At 37.1% G+C, this 25,574-nt stretch overlaps 4 protein-coding genes across 12 annotated transcripts; 2 read left to right on the top strand and 2 right to left on the bottom strand.

The window, feature by feature from the left end:
- Positions 1-23: 23 nt before the first annotated feature.
- Positions 24-3,751, top strand: Noc3 (Nucleolar complex protein 3). The gene is made up of 9 exons (XM_043414376.1): positions 24-172; positions 499-770; positions 887-1,172; positions 1,283-1,574; positions 1,652-1,986; positions 2,179-2,714; positions 2,802-3,159; positions 3,312-3,409; positions 3,483-3,751. Exons 1-9 carry the CDS (start codon positions 167-169, stop codon positions 3,691-3,693), a joined length of 2,394 nt encoding a protein of 797 aa, XP_043270311.1. The 5' UTR covers positions 24-166; the 3' UTR covers positions 3,694-3,751.
- Positions 3,752-4,314: 563 nt separating this feature from the next.
- On the top strand, positions 4,315-10,921 carry Med (Smad/Smad4 homolog Medea). Of its 6 annotated transcripts, XM_043414986.1 has the most exons (12): positions 4,315-4,767; positions 4,893-4,950; positions 5,061-5,249; positions 5,334-5,482; positions 5,678-5,957; positions 6,307-6,576; positions 7,576-7,713; positions 8,512-8,889; positions 8,984-9,238; positions 9,428-9,709; positions 9,837-9,967; positions 10,071-10,921. In XM_043414986.1, the coding sequence occupies exons 3-12, from the start codon at positions 5,183-5,185 to the stop codon at positions 10,149-10,151; spliced, it is 2,031 nt and encodes a 676-aa protein (XP_043270921.1). In that variant the 5' UTR covers positions 4,315-4,767; positions 4,893-4,950; positions 5,061-5,182; the 3' UTR covers positions 10,152-10,921. The 6 variants fall into 6 exon arrangements, with proteins under 6 accessions (XP_043270921.1, XP_043270922.1, XP_043270917.1 ...); XM_043414987.1 differs by having other exon boundaries at positions 4,893-5,249; positions 6,322-6,576; XM_043414982.1 differs by having other exon boundaries at positions 4,893-5,249.
- Positions 10,922-14,877: 3,956 nt separating this feature from the next.
- Positions 14,878-16,557, bottom strand: mRpS26 (mitochondrial ribosomal protein S26). 2 transcript variants are annotated; one of them, XM_043414990.1, is made up of 3 exons: positions 16,399-16,557; positions 15,958-16,209; positions 14,878-15,402 (listed from the first exon to the last, which is right to left on the bottom strand). In XM_043414990.1, exons 2-3 carry the CDS (start codon positions 16,185-16,187, stop codon positions 14,970-14,972), a joined length of 663 nt encoding a protein of 220 aa, XP_043270925.1. In that variant the 5' UTR covers positions 16,188-16,209; positions 16,399-16,557; the 3' UTR covers positions 14,878-14,969. The 2 variants fall into 2 exon arrangements, with proteins under 2 accessions (XP_043270925.1, XP_043270926.1); XM_043414991.1 differs by having other exon boundaries at positions 15,958-16,236; positions 16,399-16,553.
- A 213-nt stretch (positions 16,558-16,770) lies between these two features.
- Positions 16,771-25,276, bottom strand: LOC122408282 (E3 ubiquitin-protein ligase TRIM33-like). Of its 3 annotated transcripts, none has more exons than XM_043414978.1 (11): positions 24,736-25,276; positions 24,123-24,352; positions 23,077-23,357; positions 22,877-22,987; positions 22,104-22,298; positions 21,873-21,985; positions 19,896-21,587; positions 19,263-19,410; positions 18,952-19,135; positions 18,416-18,568; positions 16,771-18,325 (listed from the first exon to the last, which is right to left on the bottom strand). In XM_043414978.1, the coding sequence occupies exons 1-11, from the start codon at positions 25,088-25,090 to the stop codon at positions 18,152-18,154; spliced, it is 3,636 nt and encodes a 1,211-aa protein (XP_043270913.1). In that variant the 5' UTR covers positions 25,091-25,276; the 3' UTR covers positions 16,771-18,151. The 3 variants fall into 3 exon arrangements, with proteins under 3 accessions (XP_043270913.1, XP_043270915.1, XP_043270914.1); XM_043414980.1 differs by having other exon boundaries at positions 19,263-19,398; XM_043414979.1 differs by having other exon boundaries at positions 24,123-24,349.
- Between the last annotated feature and the right edge of the window lie 298 nt (positions 25,277-25,574).

Below are 25,574 nucleotides of genomic sequence, written 5' to 3'. Positions count from 1 at the left end.
TTTGTGTATAAACCTATAATGTGGCCTCGCACATTACCAAATATATTGGTTTTTTGGTGGTTTTTTGAAGCGGCCACGTGATCGCACATGCGGCTTCGAACATAAAGTTTAAACGTGATAATATATTTGTAATATATATTTATTGTAATAAAGTATTCGAACAAATATGGCTGTAAGTATTTGCATGATTTCGTTTTCGAAATGCAGTGAAGGAAATGTATAATCCAGTGGATCCGAGATGTCGAAATAATAACATAACCTTATTTACTGTTTACGGAACAATTCAGATGATTCAAATAAGCGTTCTTATAGTATAGCGTTTTTTATTTTTAATCGAACAATTATCAGGGTGATAAAGAATGTTAGCTTTTGAATATTTATCATTTTTGAATAGTCATTTTTCATGTGCTCGGTGGCAAACTTATGATCAACGAGTCTTATTGTTTTTCCAATTGATCTCATTGTCTATACTTTTTTTCCAATAATTCTCCATTACAGAAAAAGAAACAATCGAAAATCAGCAAGGTAAAGAGAAACAATCAGACAAAAACTAAGCTTGCGAAACAGGGCAAACTCAAAACTAAGCGACATGGAAAGCAGAAGAAACAAGTACAAAAACCAGCACCCAAACCTGAGGAACCTGTGGAGGAAGAAGAAAGCGATCATGGAGAAGATATGATGGGAATGGTTGAAAAAGATGATTTGGAATTTTTGAAGAATGCTATTACACATAAATCTTATAATTTACTAAAGCAAATAAGATTGGATCCGTAAGAATTCACTTGTACTAATCTATGACAATTTCTTCTGTTTACATGCAACAAATTAATATGATATCAAAAACCATACATTGACCAAAAATATTAACTTTTCTCTTTCTCCGAAGAGCCCGGACAGCAAAGGCAAAAAATAATAAGAGGAAAAATGATGAGTCAGCGATAGAGGACAAGTACGAAGAGGACATTTTGAAAGAAAACGGAGGATCCGGCACAAAAAAAGTTCGTCTTCTTTTGCCAGTAAAAAGAAAGGACGGTGTTATCGAAAGCAGGGTCCTGGAGGAGGATATCAAAGAAGAGGAAGAAGAAGAAGAAGAGGATGAGAAAGAACCCGTGAAAAATGAAGATGAGGAATCGGAGAATAGTGATACAGAAGTTATTTCGGAATTGACAGAGGTAAACTTGAATGACGTAAAATTTATGGTTGACCCCATTACTACAGTTGAACCGTCGAATGACATAAACAATTTTTTATTGATACAACGTTTTCTATTGGACATTTTTAGGTAAAAAAGGAAGAACCCGAAGCAGCCCCAATCTCTACCGCTGAATTGCTGGTCTGCAGAGAAGAAATTCTGAGATCACGACGATTTAAAATAGGTCTCTTGTCCAGTAGTTTGCTCGAAAATCCAGAAACGAAATCTGGAAACTTGAAAATACTATTGGAACTGATGGACGAGTCGAATCCGGAAGTTTATATAACTGTGAGGAAACTCGCGACCGTATCGCTTCTTGAAGTCTTCAAAGATCTTTTGCCATCGTATAACATATCGCAGGTTCAACCGGAAGGAGTAAAATGTGTGCAAAATTCTTAAGGATTTAATTTCTGTTCCTCGTAATGTTTTTCTTACACCATGTTTTATTTTTATTTTCAGTCAAAAAAGAGACCTTCAAATTGCAAAATTACGAAGCTGTTCTGCTGAGAAGTTACAAACAGTATCTTCAAAGATTGGAAAAAATGGGCGGCAAATTGAGGAAGAAAAAAGGCGACACTAGAATCATTGGCGAACGAGAGATTCTCCTCGGAGAACTCGCTGTCAACTGCATGTGTGAGCTTCTCGTAACCCATCCATATTTCAATTTCTCTGTAAACATAGCAAATTTTTTGCTACCACTTTTGGATAACAAAAGACCCAATATTAGAGAAACAATATCAAAGTGTTTCATGCAGATTTTCAAGGAGGACAAACGAGGCGAATTGTCACTGAATGTGAGTCTGACAAGCTCTGGTCTAAGCGATCAATTATTTCATCATTTTTTAGATAGTCAAGATTCCATACGTTTGTACTGAGATTAGTAGAGCAAAAAAATTATTTATTATTATTCGAAAAAATAATGATTTTCACGAAAAATAAATTTCGCTCGCAACTACTAATTTGTTCAACGATTCGCAAAATTACAGATCGTTCGCCGTGTGAACCAGTACGTCAAGCTTCGCGGTCACACGGTGCACGCCGAGGTGCTTTCGATACTTTTGGCTCTTCGCATTAAAGACGTGGATCTTGATAAAGAGCGAGACGAAGAGGCAAAACAGAAGAAACTCATGAGCCACAAGCAACGGATCCTCGCTCTCAGCAAGCGGGAACGAAAGAAAAGCAAAAAATTAGAGGCGATCGAGAAAGAAATGCTGGAAACTAAGGCCGAAGAGAACAAAGAAACTAAACAGAAAATTCTCACTGAAATAACAAGCATCGTTTTCACCATATATTTCCGAATTCTTAAACAAGCTCCGAACAGTAAAGTATTGTCAATCTGCCTCGAGGGCTTGGCCAAATTTGCGCATTGCATAAATCTTGAGTTTTACCAAGATTTGGTTAATGTTATTAACGGTTTGATGGAGAACGGAAATTTGGGCTATCGGGAACAATTGCATTGCATACAAACTGTTTTTACAATATTATCGGGACAAGGATCAGCATTGAACATCGATCCATACAGGTGGCCCATTAAATTCTAAATTACGTGCATGCAAAAGTTGAAACTTCCACAGACACAAAGTGGAACGTACTTTTTTTTTTCTTTCAGATTTTACTCCCATCTGTATAAAAACCTGTTAACCGTTAATGCGGGAAAGAATCACGCAGATGCGGAGATAATAATTCGCACGCTCGTCGAGGTTCTCATCCAGAGGCGAAAGCGAGTAACGCAGAATCGTATGGTCGCATTTATCAAAAGAATAGCTACGGTTGCATTGCAATTACAACACAACGGATCCCTCGCTATACTCGGAATTATAAAAACGGTAATGCAGCTTGGTAAAAGCGCAGATATTCTTCTCGACACGGATATGAACACCGGTGATGGTTTTTACCAACCGGAGCTCGAGGAACCGGAGTACTGCAACGCACACTGTACCGCTTTGTGGGAAATTGTTGCTCTGCAGGTAAACTATTCGAAGGGTTTTACGAAAAATCTTGAATTACGAATACTTTTTCCCTCGTTAAACACAGTAGACGTTTTTTTTTTAAGAAATTTTGAAATGATACGAAAGAAAATAAGGGTGATTAAAAAAGCTGCTTTTTCATTTTATTGCAGAGGCACTATCACAGTGTGGTTCAAAAAGTGGCGAAGAATATAGCGTGGGGAGTCCCTGTGAGCGGCGAAGGAAGTTTGCCATCCGAAATTGCGAAAATGTTAGTTTTTTTACTAGATTTTTTGGTTCCTTGAGGAGTATTAAAATATATTTACGGCATGTCATTTTTGCAGACCACCGGAAGAACTGTATCACGAATACGATCCAACAGGAGTCGTATTCAAGCCAGCGGTACCCGTTCCGAAGAAAGGAACGCCCAAGAAAAGTTCCGGCCCACGCGAATTCGCAAGAGAATCACTGGAAAGATTTCTCGAAAAAATACAAAACGAACCTATTTTTCCGAACGGATACGTAGATTTCCATGAAGCTGTTAAAATCAATTAACTAAATATTGTTTTTGTATATACATTTTCGTAAAAGATAATAAAACATTTTGTTAGTATTTGGTATACTTTTCGTGAATTAGAAAATTTATTGCAATGTGCAATAAATCTGTAATATCGGCGGTTTTTAGTAGAGCGGAAATCTGCAGGCTTGGCCGAGAAATCCGTTGAATTAATTCTTATTTTCAAAGTTGACCGCTACGAAAAATTGCTATGTTCCCAAAAGGCCCGTCTTCGGATTATATGTCCCTACCACCTACCAGTTTCGGCTACCACCATCTCGTTCGAATGTCATCATGGACTTGTTACCGTGGAATACAGGAGAGAAAACGAAGCCGGTCGCATGATCTGAGATGTCATTCGATATCAACGTACTTTTGATTTGAGGTGACGGCGGCGGCGCTCGCGCTACCAGGGGAATATTTACATGTGTTTTTTCTTTTTTCCATATATACTGAGTGTATTGGGATATTGGAAGATCTATGTGTGCATTTGTCTTATTATCGACGCCAGCGCCACCCGTAAACCGAGAAATTTCGGCTTGATTTTCCAAACATCGAGTTTGACGAGTTTGACGTTCTTCGCTTCTATATGGTTTTCATACACAGGGGCTCTGCGCTGCCCGAGAGGGGTGAAAAGTGAATTTTTGCAGCGCTGCTTTGTTTTTTCCATGAGAATCGCAACAAACAAGAGCAGTAAATGTGAGTGTTAAATGTAAAAAGCCAAGGAAAAGCGGCAATAAATGTAGATGGAGTATTGCTCGAAACGGAGGATCAGACGGACGAGCGAATTTTGTGAAACAGTGTGAGAATAAAATCAAGTGTACCGTTGCGGGGAGAAAAAAAGTTGCGTCGCGAAATCATTTCTCGACGTCGCGTAAGCTTTCTCGGCGTGATAGCAAAGATAAAAGTCTGTAGGCGCGTGTGTATGCGCGAGTGTCTGTGTTGTGTAGAGCACCGTCCCAAAAAAATTGGACCCCCCCGCCTCTTCCCTACCTTGACCAAAATGCCAATGATCAATTGCTCGTTTGCCGTTCAGAAAAATTGCATAAACGCTCCTTACCATCGTTGAGTCGGTGAGTCTGTCGGTGACGTAAAACTTTCAGATTTCGCACCATTGTGTTTCTTTAAATTCATGAATATTAAAATTATCAAGAAAACAAAATAATACAAATGAGGTTATAATATTTTCGGAACCAAGAGGACTTCGGAACATTTTCGATATCCAGTTCGTTTACGAGACCTGAGAAATTGTTTTGGTAACAACACCTTCTATCTCTTTGAGAACAAAAATTTGGAAAACAAAAAAAAACAAATACATCTTCCAACGTTCTCTGAGCGACTCACCAAAGACGTATGGCCAAAATAGGTACCCTAGATGGTAGAGCATAAGAAGATCGACCTGTTTAGGGCTAGACGAAGAGGCAAAACGAGAGGAGAGCCTTGGGCCCTTACGAATTTTCAAACGCCGCAACCACGGCTTTCACAGAGATGGTTGGATTGGCGGGCGGGGGAGGTCATCTTTATCCCTCGCCCCCAATGCAGCCCAACACAGAGCGTAAATATACCTCAAATACGATTGAAAACACCAGAAGAAATATTTGATATTTTGTAATTTTGGCATTTTCTATTCACTTTCCAGTGAGGGAAATGACAGGGATTACACCCAGCGCGCCTACCAGTGCCGATGCCTGTCTCAGTATAGTACATTCGCTCATGTGCCATCGTCAAGGAGGCGAAAATGAATGTTTTAGCAAACGTGCCATTGAATCTCTGGTCAAAAAGCTCAAAGTTAGTAGCGAACAACAAGAAATAATTTTTTAACCATTCACCCTTAATCTTGACTCTGTGGGCATTATTTGACGACAGATCATTTTTCTAAATGAAGTTTTGAACAGATAAAGAAATCTTTAATGACATTTTGTAATTACAAAAAGGTTTGGGAGTTTTCATTGTATTCGTACTGATTTTCTACGTTTTTTACAGGAAAAGAGAGACGAGCTGGACAGTCTGATAACCGCAATAACGACAAACGGTGCACACCCGAGTAAATGCGTAACGATACAAAGAACCCTGGATGGAAGATTGCAAGTGGCTGGTAGAAAGGGTTTTCCACACGTCATATATGCTCGAATATGGAGATGGCCGGATCTTCACAAAAATGAGCTTAAGCACGTGAAATACTGCCAATTCGCGTTCGATCTCAAATGTGATTCTGTATGCGTCAATCCTTATCATTATGAAAGAGTCGTGTCTCCGGGAATAGGTATACAGAGTAATCAATACGAGAAACAATTGCTAAAGCTATGTGCTAATCGAGCAGTTTCAATCATTTCAAAAGAAAACTCGCTCCAGTCGCATTTTTTTCGATTTATTTCTCAATTTTGTAGTAATATTTTCGCATGTTTTTTAAAAAGCTTTTCGTACGGCTTATCGTCACTACTTATACATTTTAAGATCTAAAAAAAACGTTCATCTCTATTTGTTGTGCGAATTAACGTGTGAGCGCTTCTCAATTTAATTTCCTATGATTTATCATCTTTATTTGAATTTTATTATTTTTTATCATTGTTGCATTGGTGTATGACGAAATGGGGTTGGTTTCCCCCGCACAGACCCGTTTTTTACAGACCTGTCAGGCCTCACACTGCAGTCTGGAGTTGGTGTTGGTCCTGGTGGAAGATTAGTCAAGGATGAATACACCGTCGGTGGTGGCGGAGGAGGTGGAAGCTCTGGCGCCGGTGTCGGTGTTTCTTCCGGTATGGATGTTGATGGCGAGATGAATCAGACGATACAACATCATCCGCCACCTCAACAACCTCCACAAAATAATCAACAACAAACTCAACAAACATTCATGCCCGGTTTAGCCCCTTCCAATTCAAGTGAGTTTCCCATTTGGCTTTAATTTCCAAAATTTATCGCCGTGACGTTCATTGGTTTTTGCATTGTCGTCGTTTTTTCGATTATTTGTGTTGGTTCGTAACGTATGCATGTATACAGGCTGGAATTCTTCGAGCAATTCACGACTGAACGCGAAAAATCAACGTTACTTGTTCAAGTTGAAGCTCGACGTGTTGGAAAGCAAAATTTTTATTTGAGAATATGCAAAATTTTGATTTAATAGAATATCAATAAAACTGATGCTCAGCCAGTTGCCTAGGTGTCAAAGACGTCGTTGAATGGGAGTTTCCTACTTATCCGAAGATACTTGATTTCCGAGATTACTAGAAGTACATCCTATTTTTCTATCAACGAAAAATAACGCACTGCTCCTATTTTTTCCTCCAAAATTCGACACGCGTCTATCGAAAAAAAATGTGCAGCAGGATTTTTATTGCCTGAATGACTGAGGGTCGCCTTGTACAGAATTTTTGTTGCTTTCCAACAATAAGAACTTCCACACCATCGTGCATTTTGTGCAGAGTTCAGAAAAATACAGAAAAAAATATTGTACCAAGATTCCTAGAACATAAGAAAGTGAATAGACTTACTTATCGTGTATGATAAATGTTAGAAAATTTATGTGGATTATCGTGTCAGTTTTTCGAGTGCTTTAATGTGCGATAATTTTTTGTATTGCAATTGTTATTTATATTTAGAGAATTCCCATTGAATTGGGAAAAAAATTGATCCACATTCCTTAACGGACGGTACACGCTTTTCCTATTCTACGCTCTCAACGTTTGAGTAGATTGAAAGAAATTTCACGAAACTTAAAATAAAATTCGTCTCAAAGACGAGGGATGCCCGTCTTGGCAATCGCACTTTATTTCTTTCGTTTTATTAGTATCTTCTCAGCTGCGCTCTTCATATTTGTTTTTAATGATTTTTTCATTTTGCTACATTTTCGTTTGCCTTTATTATCGATATATTTTGCACAGCTAGTGGTGAGAGTATGTTTGGAGGTGGCGGGGGCGGTAACGCTGTTAATCCGCACACCAAACTCGAGGACAATAATTGTCCGCGGCAGACATGGATTCCTACTCCTCATCACTCAACGTCTCGTAATATGCATCATCGTACGTATACAAAAATAAAAGCGCTCGCTTATTTGTGCTGTTTATCCCCGTAGATGTGTTTTCGTGTCTTTGTTTCGAATTACTCTTTCCGTTATGTATCCCGTAATTTTTTTAACGAATCGTCGATTCCGCAACTCTGAGAATGATTGTAAACTTTTTTTTCTTTTCTATCATCATGGGAATTTCCAATTTATTTTACCTGCCAAATCCCACGTTAGCTTTCACCTGTCAAAAACTCATTTTTATACAAGATGATGGAAACTGATAACAATTATTATTATATCCTCAGTAGAATCTCAAGGCACCGAAAGAACCTTGGACATTGCCTCAGTGAATGATTATTGACGAGTATTTACTCAAGGCGTTACTCATGTGACCTGCAAGAAAACGAATCATGAATTTCGTTCCAGTACACACGATCAATTAGATTTCTAACAGCAGAAAAAAGATTTGAGAGGTCAGCAAGATGAAGTATTCAAAGATGAAAAAACCTGAGAAAAGTAATAAGGATTCCTGTAGCAAGAATTCTAATGCCGGAATCGGTCTAGTCAATCTCCCGGAGAAAAGTAATTGTGACAGTTACAAAATTTAATATGCCTTTCCTCGTGAATCTTGAATCTCAAATTTTTGGTGAAAAACATTTAAGTTGTTTAGAAAAAAAATGAGTTTTCCGACGACTCTAAACATAGGTAACCCCTTGACGAAATCTCAAAAGCCCTGATCGAAGCCTCCTCATTGAGCCCTTATTTTCGAATTTTGTTTTCCAAATATAATTGAATGGACCGTTTACTTCCACAGCCGTTGTACATCCTATGGGCCATGCAGTAGGCAATCAGCAACAAACTTTAAACGCCTCAGGAAGCAGCGGAAGCGGTGGAGGACAATTACTCAGTCCGACTCAGGGACAAACGAGCGAAACGTTTTACGGGACGACGACCCCGCCTCAGGATCTCAATCAACCGGCTACGAGCGTCGAGGCACTCGCAGCATCTCTCGGCGGTACGCAAAGCTCACCTGTTTCACCGGTCCACCTTCACCATCAAAATGGGTTTGCCGTTGCCACTGCTACCAATCCTTACAACACCGGTGCTCCTCAATGGACCGGTGCAAATACTCTCACTTATACTCAGAGCATGCAACCGCCTGATCATCGCCATCTACGAGCCACTTCGTATTGTAAGTTTTTCATTCTGATTTTGAGTCAGAAGGTTGATTACTTCCAATACTCGATACAATAATAGCAAAAAATGACGATGAATAAAAATTACAGGGGGTGGTCACGGTGGTGAAGTTGGTGGGAGTATAGGCGGCTTGTTGTCGACTCAACCACCACCCGAGTACTGGTGTTCGGTTGGCTACTTCGAGCTTGATACACAAGTTGGTGAAACGTTTAAAGTTAGCAGCGGATGTCCAACCGTCACAGTCGACGGTTACGTCGATCCAAGTGGTGGTAATCGTTTTTGTTTAGGCGCTTTGAGCAACGTTCATCGCACGGAACAGAGTGAAAAAGCACGCCTTCACATAGGTAAAGAAAATAATGAATAATTGTTCACAAAAATGATTCACTTTGGTCACTTCTTTTAAACCTTCATCCGCATTTTTTTATGCCAGGGAACGGAAACGGAAATTGACGTATTCTTTTATAATGAACTTTATAACGAAGAACTGTTGTAACGAATTCATATTTATTGAAATTTACTATTTTGAATTTCAGGTAAAGGAGTCGTTCTTGATTTGCGAGGCGAAGGAGACGTATGGCTCCGATGTCAAAGTGACCACAGCGTTTTTGTTCAATCGTATTATCTCGATCGAGAAGCTGGACGAGCACCCGGTGATGCTGTGCACAAAATCTACCCAGCGGCCTATATAAAAGTTTACGACCTCCGGCAATGTCACAAACAAATGAGGGGACAAGCAGCGACGGCACAAGCCGCAGCGGCTGCTCAAGCAGCTGCGGTGGCGGGACATTTGACTCATGGTGCACCAATCACAAAGAGTAAGTTCGTTCCTGAAGAACACGAATTTAAACGTGTCTTGAGTGATATTTTTTTCTTTCTCGATCATCTCAAAGTTTGTATTTATTGCAATGCTCAATCTAATCAAACCTGTCTGATATTGAAAAGGTCTTAGCGCAGCGGCTGGTATCGGCGTCGATGATCTTCGTCGTCTGTGCATATTACGTCTGAGTTTTGTCAAAGGCTGGGGTCCGGATTATCCGAGGCAAAGCATTAAAGAAACACCATGTTGGATCGAGGTGATAAAAATAGTGCATTTACGCCCAAAATTTGCTTATTTATTGCAGCCATTATATATTTAGCGTTATTATCAAAAAAAATCAATCGAATCTCTCAAATTAGGTACATTTGCACCGAGCTCTTCAGCTGCTTGACGAAGTTTTGCACACAATGCCGATCGATGGGCCCCGTGGAATGGAATAGGAGTATGAAGAATCGACTGTGTGGCTCGAAGTTTAAAAAGGGAAAAGAAAACTCAACGATCCGGTGGATAAGGTAGGACGGATAAAATTTCCGATGATCGATCGAACGAGCGTCATCACTATATATATAATGACAAACATGAAAACGTTTGTTGGAAAGCCGTTGGATGACTGACGAAATTTGATTTTTTTTCGACGTCCGATCGAATGAAAATTTATATATTTTACACGTAATATAAACGACGTAGCGCGAAGTACGTGTGGCGCCATGGCCTTGCTCTTACAAGACGAACGTACAAAAAGTAAAAAAGTAAAAAAAAAAACAAATAAACAAAAAATTAAACACAAATTCCGCGGTCTCGTATAATAAGAAATCGAAAAGAATAATAAGTCTTATTTTTTATTCTCGTGCAAAATTATTTTTAAGAATCGAAGAATCTTGAATGAATATGAGAGAATGAACGTCTGGATTAGGCGAGATTATATTTTATTAGATGGCAATGGAAGAAATGAAAGCAGATGCAATTTCGAATAATTAGAAAAAAGCACGAAGATGAAAGAACTTGGCATAAATAATGTGAGAGTAAAAAATGACGGTGCAGAAAACATGTTGGTATGAGCGAGTAATTGTTGAAATAAAGTCGCGCCGAGCTTTCGTGATTCACTGATATCGGATAATCCGTTTTTTTTTCTGAGATTAAACTTGTAATATAGCCTTAACGATATAAAAAAAAAAACATATACGTACATATATGCAGTCCCATGTGTATATGTACATAAAGAATATGCGCTGAACGTTAATATTAATACAAATTTTAAGCTCAATAATTGTAACAAGATGAGTAAGGCGATTCGGCCATGATCGCATGCAAAAGAGAAAGGAGAATGAACCGAATTCGTGGCACGTGTAAATATACGAAAAAATTGAACGATATCTCGAGCGAAGTGTCGAGAGTAATGAGGAAAAAAAAATAACAAACATTTTAATCGGTCCTAACGATCGCGACAATCGCATCGATATACTACGAGTAGACAAACCCTTAATATGTAATAAATTATATTTAATAGTTTGCAACCAAAAAGTAACGATACTTTCAGGTCTTGGTTGACATTTGGATTCTTGTTGATTTACATTTTTTATTTTATCCGTTTAATCGGACCTTTTTTAGATCGTTGTATTAATTATTTTAGTATGATTATCCGTTGATGTCATTGGTAGCAAGCGAAATTGCAGTGACAGGAAAAGAGAGGGTCATTTGCACACACAACGCAATTTCTTTTTTTTGTTAGTTTTTCTATCGCTATTATCTTCCAACGAACAATCGATTTTATTACGTGTACCTATTAATATTTACTGTTTACCTGCCGTCTTTATTATTATTATTATTATTATCTCTATTATCTTTATTATTGTCATTATCGCTATTACGTATTCGTACAAAATATTCTTATACGATATTTGATATATAATTACCGGGTAGAGCGAAAGAGTTGACCAAATTTTACACCCACAACACATTAATACAGATATTTACATACGGATATTAATTATTGTTAAACGGAGTTGGATGAGGGGCGGGAGGGGGGGGGGGGGGCGTAACATCGCTCGACATTATTTGTGGCTGATGAGAAGAATCGTTTTTATCGCTTGTTTTTTTTCTTTTTTCAATCGTTTCAATGTGAATTTATTATAGTAATATTTTGCTGTGTTTTAAGGAAGTAGAGATTATACAGCAGCCGTTTTTTCCTCGTTTCTCTCTTTATTATTATTATTATTATTATTATTATTAAATATATATATATCCATATATTCCAGGTTTTTTTTGAGAATTGGGTTACATCGCCGTTAGATGCTTACACGCGATATACGATTTTGATACGTACTTTAAATATAAAATGATATATATCTATATATATATTAACAAATTTAAATTAATTTTCAACACTTTGATATGCGTAATTGTGAATACTTTTTGTCGTTTTTTCTTTTTACTTTTTTTTTTTTTGAGTATGAAGAAACAAAAATTACGTTGCCATTACAAAAGTTTTTAGAACATTTTTTTGCGGGGATCGAAAATATTCTGTAACGGGATAATACTTCTCAATACTCTTTCGTGAAAAGTTTGCGAACAGTGTTTTTAATGATGTACGAATTGCACGGGTGGGTTACCCACCAGCCAACATGTGTGTTGTATGTGTGTCCGCGAGCGCGTATGCGTGTGTGCGTGAGAGAATTTGTATGTAAATTACACCGAAAAAAACGACAGAGAGGATGAAACGGATGTGCCATCTCTTTCATACTTAAATGTACACCGAAATATCAGGAAATTAGCGTGTCTAGAAATTTTCTACGAGGACTTGTATTTTTTATCGGGCTCATGAATCGTCAAAAGCCGAATTATGGATTTAATGAAGTTTTGAGCGTAATGCTCTCATTTTCACGTAGAAGATGAGAAACAGTAATGAAGAAAATAGAGTTATACATCGTAACACGTTACACATGGTTATCAAAATGGAAGAACAAAACCGAACGTATAGGTTTAAAATCACTGTTCGAGTGCACCACGCATTTGTATGATTATCTTATAAGTAGCTATATTAGACGTTGTTACTATATTAATGCAAACCAACAAACAAAAGTTGTAGCACTTGGCCATAATAATAAGATCCAAAGGAGCGAGAGAGAGAAAGAGAGAGAGCGAGACGCACATTTATTAAAATTTGTTGAATAAATTCTGCGTTATTGTGAAAAAAATGGAGAGAGAGAGAGGGGGGGGGGGGGGAGGGGAGAGGGATAAAAATGAGGCCTGTTAAATATTTCGCAATGGAACTAAAAACAAAAAACTCTGTATCCAACATTTGTGATCGAGACAACAGAAAAACCCTCCAACGTAACACCCATTATCTTACATAGTCCAGAAAAAAACAAATGTCTAAATGATATATAATTGTGCAATAGATTACCAATCTCATACTACTGAGACTACAGAAATAATAAGAATACTAAGAAATACAATAGCCCAAAGTTTACGTAAATAACTACGTGAATGGTGGTGTCAACTGGACTGATAAAAAACAAAAAGTGGAACCACTTTATAAGATAATAATCGATAGGTCGTCGGATATTTATTCTCATACATTTCGCGACCACTTTTTTCTCCAATTTTTTATTCTTCGCAGACACTGCGCACTAGTATGATCAAGTTTCTAAATAAAAAAAAGCTTTTCAATGACGTTTTATATTTTTATTGGTATTGTAAAATATATTTTAAAAATCCCACATTTCGACGTAATTTCCAGCTTTGATGAACTTCCAGAAGAGAATTATTTCTTATCTTTCTAACTCGGATACTTCCCTGGCTTAATAACCTATGGAACGATTGGTAAAAGTGTTTCCTCGTTATGACATTTTCTCCATAACGAGTGATAATTTTAGCTATTTTATACGAATATTTTTATTTAGAATTCGTTTTGCTAGTGCGTCGTGTCAGTTAATGATGAGCAGTATCGAATTTATCACTCTCCAATTCCCATCGAATGAATCATTTTTGAATATTTTTTTTTCAAACTGAATATTGATGACGCTCGACAGAAAAAATGATCGAAATTTTCTTTGATTTTTTCCAATCTCAGTTGTAGTTTCTTAATCGTGATGATGAATTTATAAAACCGAATTCGACGCACTCTGCCTTTCACATGAATAAGGATTTACAACGGATCTGCCGATCGATACATTAACGATTAACTTTGTACGGCGGAATCTTCGTCATCTCAATTGTTTGATCAAACTCGTTTTCTTCGCGCTTACCTCTAAGACGTAAAATACATTGAAAATGCGCCCAACAAGTATCTCGAAAAATTGAGGAAAGATCTCAAAAGACACAGTTTGTCAGTTATCTTTTGGAGCGGAGGCGATGATCTACGGACATGCCTGGAAGGCGACGTTTCATTTTGTATTTTTTCATTGTTAGAGGAATCCAATGTTGTACTCGTCGTTTGAATTTTCACACGAAATCATCTCTTGTAGAGTATTGGTATTTGATTGACTCTTTGGAAGATTATCTCGTCGAACCTAAGACTCGAAGACTTTTGTTTTTTGGACGTTAATATAATGAACCGCTGCATCTAATTGCAGAAGATAATAAAAGCGAAGACAGAGAGAAAGAGAATGACGTTACAACGGATATAATCTTGAATAGGGTTGTGCGAACAATTAGCATTATTAGTAAAAGGAGTGACAAGTTAAACTGTAAATTAATATATACTTATGAAGAACCTATTCGCATCGTTTCCACGATTATTGTATCCTTGTCAGAGGAAAAAAATGAGATATAATAGAGAATGAAGAAAGGACAAAAGTATACTCTGGACCGAAGCATTTGTGTAGAATCTGCTCTCCGTATGATAAGCGCGCGCGCGTTGATATTTATGTTTCCGTAAAGTGAGAAAACAGTATGTCACCGCCGACTATGCCAAAGATGTTTCGACGATGTAATATTTAAACGGATCAACAACACAACAATCATATATATATTTGAATACCTTACAAGAACAAATAGAAAAACACACGCCTACACACCGTTCATTTCACCATAGCATAAAATAAATTTAAGACGATATGTAAAGGTATACAAATGTCCATTATCATCGATAATAAATTGTATCGTGATGCGCGATGATGAGAAAAACAAGACGATACGGGATATGCAGTGATTTGCGTTTAGAGCTCGTATCCACTTTTTTTTTTATTTAAGTTACTTGTGTATGGGTAATATACAAAAAAATTCTCACAACTGTGCTTGATTTTTCTTAATCACGTTTATTGTTCAGCGCGCAATCGTACTTTGGTCGATTCGTTTACCGGTGGCTCGTATTTGCCCTCGTATCTGTTACCTTCCGTATCAATTGCAACGTTGTAATTGACCACGTTACCAAGAGCCTCCTCGATCGCCCGATCGATCGTTTCCTCCGTAATAAACGTGTGAACTTCGGCCTTTGCTTTTCGTACTTTTTCCTCTATTTGTTCCAACAACATTTTGTCTCTCTCCTCTTTTTTCATTATATTCTCCAACACCTTTTCTTTACGAGCTTCCAATGCCTCGAACTCGCGCTTTTCTCGAAGCTTTGCGAGCTCTTTGTTCCATTCGTCGTTTATTTGCTTGCATCTCATGAAATCTTCTTCCTCCTCTTTTCTCACCACTTCTTCGTCGAATTGGATCATATTCTGAGCTTCTACCTCTATGAAGTACCGCCTGGAAAAAAATGCCAATGTTCGATTCGACAGTTTTCTTACTTTTATTTTCTTATGACGCATTGTTCGAGAATGTCTGCTAACTTTGCTACAGTTTTCTAAAATGCCTAATATTTTTGCAAACCCAAATCTTTTTTAAACAGTGTTGAATATGAAATATAAGATTGGATGACTAATATTCATTCGTTCACTATCACAAACCGTTAACAATCCATCTCTTCGATCAACGTTCGATGGGTTAAAAATAATCTTACAAATTTCAGTTCAGAAATTGTTGGTTTCAGAACTGAACTTGGTAACGAACGTTCTTTCAAATACTTCAAAATTTTTCTCATTTATGAAAGACAAAGAAAAACATTGTCAGAACATTCTGTATGCTATTGAAAGGCTTTTGTACAATGAACCAAGAAATCTTTGAAATTCAGTGTAGCACGGTTATTGCATTAATAGTGTGAGTTTTTACATGTCAAAGAAAAGTATTTTCTCAATTGTGTACTAATTAATTAAAATTTTATTGAAAGTCTCAAAAAATGATCTACGCCATTGTGTTTATTACCTTATGGATTCACGTTGTGTTCTATAATTGTTGAACAAACGCTTAATCTCGTCCATTTCTTCTTTTGGAATAACCGGCTTCACCGGTACTCTGAAAATTTTTGATTTTGCTGTACCCAACCACATAGGTTTTCTCCATCGTACAGTTTGTGAGTGCACAACATTGAGGCCAAGGAATTCAGTGGTGATCAGAGACCGAGTTACGAGTGCTCCGTTTGCCAAAGATATCATTATTCCGGATGTGGTCAGTTGACTGCAGAGGCGAATGAACGATTAAGAACTAATACAATTATTTATAGATTAGTATTTACTTTGAGAAATTAAAAACTTGATTTCGGCTGTTCTCTTATGAGAATTAGAAATCATGAATTCTAGAAATCAGGTAATGAAACTACCAGTTTTTGTAATAAGTACACACAACGAACAACGTAAAGTTTCTTACCTGTCAATATTGACAATTGTCCTTTTATAAAAGTAAACAGATTCTCATGACAAGCTGGATAATTGAACAATTTTTACAGTAAATTATTTATTGCATTGTGGCCATTGTCGTATCGGCGTTGAATTTATGAAAAAAAGCAAGGTTAGAAAACTTCGTCTTTGGACTTGAACAGCTGGTGGCATCTAGGAAGAATTATAAGTAACTTGGAACCTTCTGTGCCTACATTTTGATTTCAAATGAGAAAATCATGGTATTTGGCGCAGTTTATGAAATCTTGTCAGAAAAAAAGTTTCGATTGAAAAGAAATTTGGTTTAAACGCGTTATGAAAAAAGTAAGAATCTTATAGAATGAGGAAAAATAATAAATAAAAATTTACAATTATCATAGCATATATTTTGGAAATACTACAAACTGTAATATCAACAAATAATATATTCGTCGGATGTATAAAGCAAAAAACATAAATAAAATTAAGTTTTAAACAATGTACCTCATCCCAGATAGTTTTTGAATGCCGAAATTCAAGTTTAGCGCATTGATTCTTATCTTCATTTATTTTTCAGAGTTGTTTTTTAAAAAATAAACTAACGTAGAATAATATGTGCGAATACAAATATGAAGGAAACATTATTCGATACACTTTCTCTCCGGTAACAAGTATAAAAATACATATCGTGATAATGACCAACAATTAAAGATTCTGGAAAATTCAATGATCTGGCGCGAATGAAACGATTGATTTTTCAGTTAATAATTGATAGTTTTAGAACATTTTAACATTAGATTCCGATCGATTTTTTCCATACCGACAGCATGTACGGATATTCAAATATGGGTATTATTTGAATGTAGAAAAATTTCTTGTTTATTAAGAGTAACATAAATGCGCGCAAGATTTGAATGATAAAAGAGATATTTTAATTTTATGAAGTTATAGGATAAAATTTAACATTTGAATCCAATTCAGTTGCTATTCTCATTTCAGAATCAACAATGGAAAAACCATTTGATATTCAAACAACGCCCGATTTTCTGTTGAGCCATTCATCATGTACGTACAACCACGTACTAACAGTATTCCCATTCATTAACAATATAACATACATCTGCGTCGTGGAAGTAAAATAAGTTATTATTAATCTAGTAGAAAAAGTTCTATAACGAGTTTGTCAAAATTGAAAATGTCTTCTATACGTATCGATGATTCTAGCATTTGTTTTTTTCTCACTATCTACTTCGGTTATTGTTACTTAAATACGATCATATTCTAATTAATATCAGTTATGTGAGAATGTCCGTGGTTTTTGTTCCTTTTTTTTTCTTGTTCTCGAAATGCAAGTTGAATCGTTAATTCGAATAAGACAACTAGTTTGATCATGTGAACCAATGGAAGAACTGGTGACGAGCGTCGACAACGAGTTTTTGTCTCCTTGTGTCATTTGTTTTGATCTTTTTTTCGATCATCTATTATGTTATGTACATTTTTGTTGATTCGCAGCAATATGCAAAAATTTGATTATGGGAACGCTCGAGTTTTGTAATAATTTGCAAAACACGACGCGGTTCCCTCTTTTTGTATAATACATGTATCGATTGTGTAAGGGTACAGATCAACACTAAATTCTCCTGGTTGAAGATTTTCAATTCATACGTTGAGTCGAAATAGAAAAAAAGTGATGAAGGAACGTTTTCTCTGTTTCTTCTGATTAATAAATCCGTGATTTGACAATTTTTGTGCCGTTTTCTTTTGAGTTAATCGTTAATAATGCGCCGATATTTCCGATTCGGTGGAAATACCTCTTCCTCTTCGTCCGCCTGAGTCGATAAAAATGGATCGTCACATGCATAATTCGGTGCCCACTTCAACAACAGCTTTTCGAAGAACTCTTCCAGATTACGTGCTTCCTGGTACACCTGGGATTCAACCTGTTTAATAATCAGCCAAGTTTCGATCGTTAGCATGCCTTTCAATTAACAGATTCATTCGTTGAATCGAAATGGTCTTTTTTTACTTACAGGATTGTAGGTAAAGGCATTTTTGAACATCAGTCTAATATCTGCCAAAACTTGGCGTAAATCGGTATAATGATTGGGGTGATCTGGTTTCAATTTGTCCTTTATCATATCCAGGGCTATGGGTTTTTTGATTATCCGATGATACTCCACTATCTGCAAGCAAAAAAAAGGTTTTTTTGTTTCCTTCAAATTATGCAATCGAAGTGGGAATCGTTTTCGTGTCAATAAGTGAATAAATTATGAACTATCCCAATAACGACTAGTTGTAGATGTTATCATGAAGTTTGATGATATAACTGAAGAACAATTATGCAGAACAAAACAATCGTTGACGCTACACTCACAGAAGGGTGTCAATTTAACAGGTTCTCAACAATAGAAAATTTGTCCTATGTACGTTCACAAGCAGTATTGTAAATAAAGAGTTAATTAATCGTAATCTATTCACTACTATTATTATCATAGAAAAACAAAATGTTAAATGACGATTTCAATAATCGTTGAAAAAAATATTCGTAATGAGAATTAATACGAACCTCTGGTGAAACCACTTCACGAAAGGGTAGACTCTGTTCATACTGACAATACAACTCGAGTACGATTCTCTGAGCTATCCTCAATTCCCTTGCGCTCATAGTGTTCGGTTTCTTTTCGCCGGGTGGATCTTCCGAGCAGTCTAAGACGTTTGTACAAAGCATGCACTGCCAAGTTTCGCTTTCACTAAAAACCAACCAACGAATATTAAGAATCTTCAATTTCATAAAATACTCCATTATTTCAAAAATTAAAGAAAAATAAATCTCAGACGTGTATGATTGCTAGTGCATCATAATTTCCGAATACTTACTCCGGAAAAGTTTTCAAACTCGGTATGTGGCAATAGAGATGAAAGACTTTGGGGCACTTATCGCAGCAAAGAACCGCATCTCCACCATCCATGCATACAGCGCACCAATCTTCATTAGGATCATCTTTAGCCATTGCTGATGAATTATCTCAAAGAAACGAGGAAAGTTGATTAATGATGTCACGGCTTGCGGCAATTATATCTGAGATTGCACACCCGAGTCGTTTCAACCAAATATTTTTGGAGGCGTACATTTCGACGGATTTTTAAAGGAATTTTTGGTATCTCGATTTTTTTTAAGCAAGTCTCAGAACATAAAATGTGCTTTATTTGCCGTCAAAAGTGTCAATTTTCTTCCAATGAATGCACAATTCGTGGAATAATGTTTGAGAACGTCGGAAGTTAATTCGACCAATATTTTTGAGATCAAAACTGTCATTTTGCTCATTCACAACTGCAGACAAGTTGTCAGACACCTAAACTCGGTGTTTTTTTTAAATTAAATCAACTCTGAACCATAAAATATCCTCGACATGCTTGGAAGTTTATATATTTTTTTTCTAAAAAAAATACACGTTTCATTCACTCATAGGACGGATCGGTACAGTCCGTATGATTTATTTATAAACTCACCAGATGAGCCGTCACCGAGCGAATGTAAAGCTTCATCGGTAGAACTATCAACTTGTGTGGAATCCAGTTGATTTTTTTGTGCCTCGGGTATAACGACGATGCCATTGGAGTCTAATTTGGCAATGGTGAGCATGAGGTCGTTGAGAGATTTCTGGCAGAATTTATCCAAATTTTTCTCAGTTTCGTCACCAGTTTTTCCAGGTGGTACAGGGCTGGGGGTTTTTGGTACAGAGGAAGTAACGGCAGGTCCGGTAGTGATGAGAGTTTGTGAGGGAGGTGAGAGTTCACCGGTTGATCCAGGATTGTTTGAGTTGTACTTTTGTACATTGTTATTCGTTTGTTGAATGAGTAATTGTTGTTGAGAATGTTGTAGCGATGGTTGTTGTTGTGGTTGCTGCTGTTGTTGCAGGGATGGTTGTTGTTGTTGTTGTTGTTGTTGTTGTTGTTGCTGCTGCTGCTGCTGCGGTTGCTGTTGTTGCTGCTGTTGTGCCTGGTGATGTTGTTGTTGTTGTTGTTGTGGGGCTGATTGCGGTGGTTGCTGTAGCTGAGGTTGCTGGGGAGGCTGTTGATTTTTTAGCGTAATTTTATAAGTATCGTTAGATAAAGAAATAGGAACTGGGGGTGGTACAGCTGAATTACGGGAACCAGAGTATGGAAGGCAATGATTAGCTGTTTGTGGTATGTGCCATCGTGGCATCGAGCCTATTTTCATGTGATAATTCATTTCCGCGAGACTCGGTGGTACGGCGCCCGTTGAACACTGTTGTACTCGCCCCCCCGAAGCCAGGGACGGATTGGTCGGTTGATAAGTCTGCATCTGTGGTCCTCGCTGTTGTAGACTACTCGCTGGATACCGATAGCCTGGGGGTAATTTGTAAGGCACGTGGTTCGGAGCTGGACGAAAGGGCGGTGGGTTGTGAGCTAAAAGACCACGCAAACTCGCGTTCTGTTGGCCCAATGGATCAAGGTGGACCTGTTGATGAGGATGCGTCGAAGAGGTCACCTGCTGCTGATGACAACCACCGAGTGGTCGCTGTTGCATCATTAGCTGTTGTTGCGAAGCTTGCTGTTGGATCCGTCCGTTGTAATTCACATTTTGTGACAGACGCTGGGGTAACTGAGTTTGAGGCGATGTTCTTTGGACATTCAACACTGGATAATGTTGTGATTGCTGTTGCTGTTGTTGTATCGCGAAATTCTGATTTTGTTGAGATTGCATTTGCGCTATTTGGGCTTGCTGGAGTTGCGATGCTTGATGAATTTGCTGTTGAATTTGTTGCTGTTGTTGCTGTAGCTGCTGTTGATGATGTTGTTGCTGTTGCTGCTGTTGTTGTTGTTGTTGTTGTTGTTGCTGCTGCTGCTGTTGTTGCTGTTGTTGTAGCTGTGGAGCTTGAGACTGTGACTGTTGCTGCTGTTGTGAAACACCACTTTGTTGATGTACAGATACTTGCAAGTTAATAGGTTGGTATGAATTTTGTTGAGCACTGTTATTAGCCTGTGGTGTCACCGAAGGTACTTGCAACACCGGTGTACAACGATCCGATGCCGATGCTGAACCTCTCGACGCTGATTGCTGCCTCGACTCCGATGATTGCTCTGTTAAGGGTATCGTCGGCGTTCCGGATCCCGAAGCTGGGGACATCGAACGATACACCCGGCCATCCACCACAATTGCACCGATCGACGAAACAACTGAAAAATCAACATCAAGATAATGTTACCCCAATTCTAAATGTAATCGGCCAAAGTCATCTCATTCAGGGCATCTCATCAAATATTTTTACTGTAAATCATCTCTCTTACGTTAATGCACGTGAATTTCGACAAGTTTACTGTTTTATAATTTTTTTCATGGTTACATCCCTTCAAATATATTACTTCATTCCTTTACAACATTCTTATATCATTTTTTCAACTTATTTTTGAAATAAACAATAAAATGACACTCGATCTGACGTCATTAAAATTTTATCTCACCTTTTATCAAATCCGGCACTTTTTCCATTGACAGATGGATTCTCACTGGTATTTCCGGATTTGGAATATCAGCTCTTCGACTCTTGATCCTCTGCAGATGACCCGTGACAGACCTACCATATTTATTCAAATGTTAGATACACGATGTATCATTTTGTGCATATTATCGAATGATCGTGAGATTTCTTGGATCTTTCAAATTAAATATCAATTGAATATTCAACGATATACCTTTTGCTGTACAAGAGTTCCATATCCGAGCCTTTTTCAAGTGCATGTGTAACGAACTGAATACAATGATCAGTCAGCTTAGACAATTGATCCAAGGCAATCTTTTTCTCATTCAAAGTATTTTGCTTCTGATCGCAAACTTCATTTAATCTCATGACTAATTGCTTCCCCCGTGTGTTGATGGCGTTCGTTAACCTGTTTAAGTAACGTGAAAGTTGATCATTTGAAAAAGATTTCTGCTTTTCCTTCTCTTTGCTACACTCTTACTGTCCAATTTTTTGTGGAATCCATTTTTATTGAAATAAAAATTTTTCAACTCTATGACTTCTTGCGGAACCTGATACATTGATATCGAACATGTTTTAGGTAAACCATATATGTGCTTGTCGAATTACTAACAGTCGTTCAACACCTGACATCTTGTAACTCGATACTGTTTCATAGAGTTACCCTATTTTATTTCAGGATCAATAAATTCAACCGTCGTCAAGGACAGAAGAAAAAGGATCTGAGGGGTGAAAAAACGTTTTTCCAACAGGAAAACCTGAATGGACAAGTTATAGAGATCACTGGATAAAGGAGAATTGTAGAGAAAAATATAAATTCAAATAAAATATGAGAAAAATCTATTTGAATGGATTACTCAATAAATCAATCAAATGCCTCTCTCTTTTTTTTTTACTCTCATTTTCACAGTTCCTTTTCACGCACTTGTTCCTTATAATTTCTACTTTTTTAATGTAAAAATTGTAAGAAGATTTTTCTTTACTCACTGAACAACCATTTGTGTGATGTCTTGCACAAGAGACTTTTTCTTCTCCAGTATTAAAACTTGTCGGTCTTCGATAACTTTCATTGCACTCTTCAGCAAAACTCTTTTGTAACTGTGAACGGAATTTATTCATATATGAAAAATAGCTGAGACAAATTGGTTTATGGTAAAACAATAATTTCACCCATCAACATTTCTCACCTAACTTCCTTCAATAGTGTCGCCACCGAACTTCGTGTTTCAGCTGCAATTTCATGAATGAATTTGTACTTGTGATCTCGATGATCGCTAAGTTGACAGTCTCGACATGTTAGTCTGTCGCAAGTTTGGCAAAACAGTGATAATTGCTCATGTGGATGTACTGCACAAAATAAATAACTAGGAATCTTTTTGTCTCCTTTCTTCGAACTTTCAGAATAATTGGCGACTTCATCTTTTGGCTTAATTGTGTGATCCTTAGTTATTTTCAGCCTTTGATGTGCCTGAAAATTCACGTCCTCTTTGAGTTTATGAATAAAAAATTCCATAAAAAAATGTTTGCACTATTCATGCAACTGTGTAATAGTATTTTTTCAAGAAATGAGAAGATTTCATTTAATTCTCAGATCTTTATAACAATGGTATCAATATTTTGATAATTTCGGAGTTCAGATCTTTGTGGGGAAGAAAATATTTCACACCAGTATGTTATTATACTCCGAATAACGCTAGCAATAATTAGACTCTGTTTTGATACCGCCTTTTTCTTCAGTAATGCAGTGTTAGATGACCTCTAATTCCAATCATTTTCATGGTTGGATATCTCTATTACTATGAATCTTTGTTAACAAATGCACATTATTCTCATTAAGTTCTGGGTATGTTCAAAATTTATGGCCAACGCCTGTCAGCTCTACAAATTCATGATAAAACAAAACAATCGAAGATCAAAGCACCCAATATACCTCAGGCTATCTTACGATTCTACGGAGTCTTTTGACAACAGTGAAATAAAGATTTTTTGTCCAGTTATGAAAAAAGATGTCAATACTTCATATCTATAGTAGGAGTATCGTACCTCACAATAGGATCATGTGAGGTACGAGAGTACAGAAATAATACATAGAATTTAAAACACTGTGGGAGCATTTCTTGAAACAATTAAAAAGAGTAACAATTCCCTCAAAAATGGCTTCAATTGACAAGTTCAGCAAGCAACAAGAGTTGGTTATTTGAATACTGATGAAAAGTTGGTCGTAAACACTTACCAATACACAATTTTCACAAATAAATTCTTCGCACTCGACACACCAACTTGTAGCTGTCGCATTGTCGTGACAGCTGGTACATTTTTTATCTTCTTCCATGTCCTTGCTTTCGTCTTCAATGCCTTGATTACAATCATCTTCAACAAATTTAGAATGAAATCTATTGTCTATGAGATTTTGAGTTTGACTTGTGACGTTGCAGATTTGACAGACAATAATGTTGCTTTCTACTGTAACAAACAGGGAAAGTATCCATAAAAAATTAATTAGTTGAGTTAAGTAATAGTTGAAAAATTATCCTAATTTTTGGATATTTCAAAATTATAGCGAAAAAGACGAACGTAATGGAAGAGAGATTGTGTTGACGAATTTTTGGAGTTTCTATACACCTTAATACGATTTTGCAACAATCATAAATCTCGAAAGTTAACAGGTGAAAATCGATCGAAAAAACAACTTTCACATAAAGCTCACGGAAGAACGGGATTCGTCGGATACGTTACTCAATTTTTTCTGCCTTCATATTTTTTTTGGCCAATTGTAACGAAAGATCTATCAATTTTTTTCAAGACCGATATTGATGTATAACAAAGTAGAAAAAAAAAATACTCACGCAGAACGTCCACGTCTACCGAAGTATTGGAATCGGCGAGTTTGTTATTGACGCACGCTGAGCAGGCAGCGTGAAGACATTCTAAAAGTTTCGATTCTTCATCGCACGTAAATTGTTTGTCGCAAAAAACACACTTGTTGAGAAATGCGCGGTTTTCATGTTCCTGACTTTCGGGTGTGCACTCATTTCTCTGCTCGTTATCGTCATCGTTGCAAATGGTCTGTAATTGTGTCTGCTGAGAATCTTGATTGCCAGAAGATTGATCCATAGGTTCTTCTTTCACCATAGCTCCAGAGACGAGCGTCGAAATTTCACTAACTCGCGACTCCATGTTTACCGATTTTTTTTTCTTCATATACCCCCGTGTATCAAATAACTTAAAAAAATAATGTTTTAAAAACTTTTCTTCTATCCGAAGATTCGACACTCTCCGTTATTCATGGCTTTAAATGATAAACATTCATTTGTTCAGGCTGCGCCATCGTGAAAAAAAGCAATCTAACGCGATGTGCGATCGCTAATTAGGTTTGGCGCGACTGAAATATTCTCCCATATTCTCCGTTATACATTTTCAAGGCGAATTTCCATGGCTACGATTTTTTTTCAGTTTTCCCATAAAAGACTGAAAATATAAATTAATCAATGAAATATAATGAGGGAAAACCGAATACAAGCGATTTTTACATATTTTTACGCGAGAGCCGCTAGTTTTTCCAACAAAATAAAACGTTGCCAATTTGTGTCGCGAAATGTGAAAAGGTCTTGAAGTGAAGCTGTAATTTCACCATACTCCCCCCTGCCAGGATTTCTTTCATGCATGCTGCATCAACCAGATGCCG

Source organism: Venturia canescens, chromosome 3, assembly GCF_019457755.1.
Source record: "Venturia canescens isolate UGA chromosome 3, ASM1945775v1, whole genome shotgun sequence".
NCBI lineage: Eukaryota > Metazoa > Arthropoda > Insecta > Hymenoptera > Ichneumonidae > Venturia > Venturia canescens.
Note: the sequence above shows the minus strand (reverse complement) of the source record. Positions and strands in the feature narration are given on the sequence as shown.

Coding starts and splice junctions, on each gene's coding strand:
- Noc3 (XM_043414376.1), top strand. Junction 771..886: donor AAGCAAATAAGATTGGATCC/GTAAGAATTCAC, acceptor CTTTCTCCGAAG/AGCCCGGACAGCAAAGGCAA. Junction 3,410..3,482: donor CCATCCGAAATTGCGAAAAT/GTTAGTTTTTTT, acceptor TCATTTTTGCAG/ACCACCGGAAGAACTGTATC.
- Med (XM_043414986.1), top strand. CDS start 5,183: ATGGTTGGATTGGCGGGCGGGGGAGGTCATCTTTATCCCTCGCCCCCA. Junction 5,250..5,333: donor AATGCAGCCCAACACAGAGC/GTAAATATACCT, acceptor TTCACTTTCCAG/TGAGGGAAATGACAGGGATT. Junction 8,890..8,983: donor TCTACGAGCCACTTCGTATT/GTAAGTTTTTCA, acceptor TAAAAATTACAG/GGGGTGGTCACGGTGGTGAA.
- mRpS26 (XM_043414990.1), bottom strand. CDS start 16,187: ATGATATCTTTGGCAAACGGAGCACTCGTAACTCGGTCTCTGATCACC. Junction 15,403..15,957: donor ACACAACGTGAATCCATAAG/GTAATAAACACA, acceptor ATTTTTTTCCAG/GCGGTACTTCATAGAGGTAG.
- LOC122408282 (XM_043414978.1), bottom strand. CDS start 25,090: ATGAAGAAAAAAAAATCGGTAAACATGGAGTCGCGAGTTAGTGAAATT. Junction 19,136..19,262: donor AGTTTGAAAACTTTTCCGGA/GTAAGTATTCGG, acceptor GTTGGTTTTTAG/TGAAAGCGAAACTTGGCAGT. Junction 18,326..18,415: donor ATGCCTTTACCTACAATCCT/GTAAGTAAAAAA, acceptor ATTATTAAACAG/GTTGAATCCCAGGTGTACCA.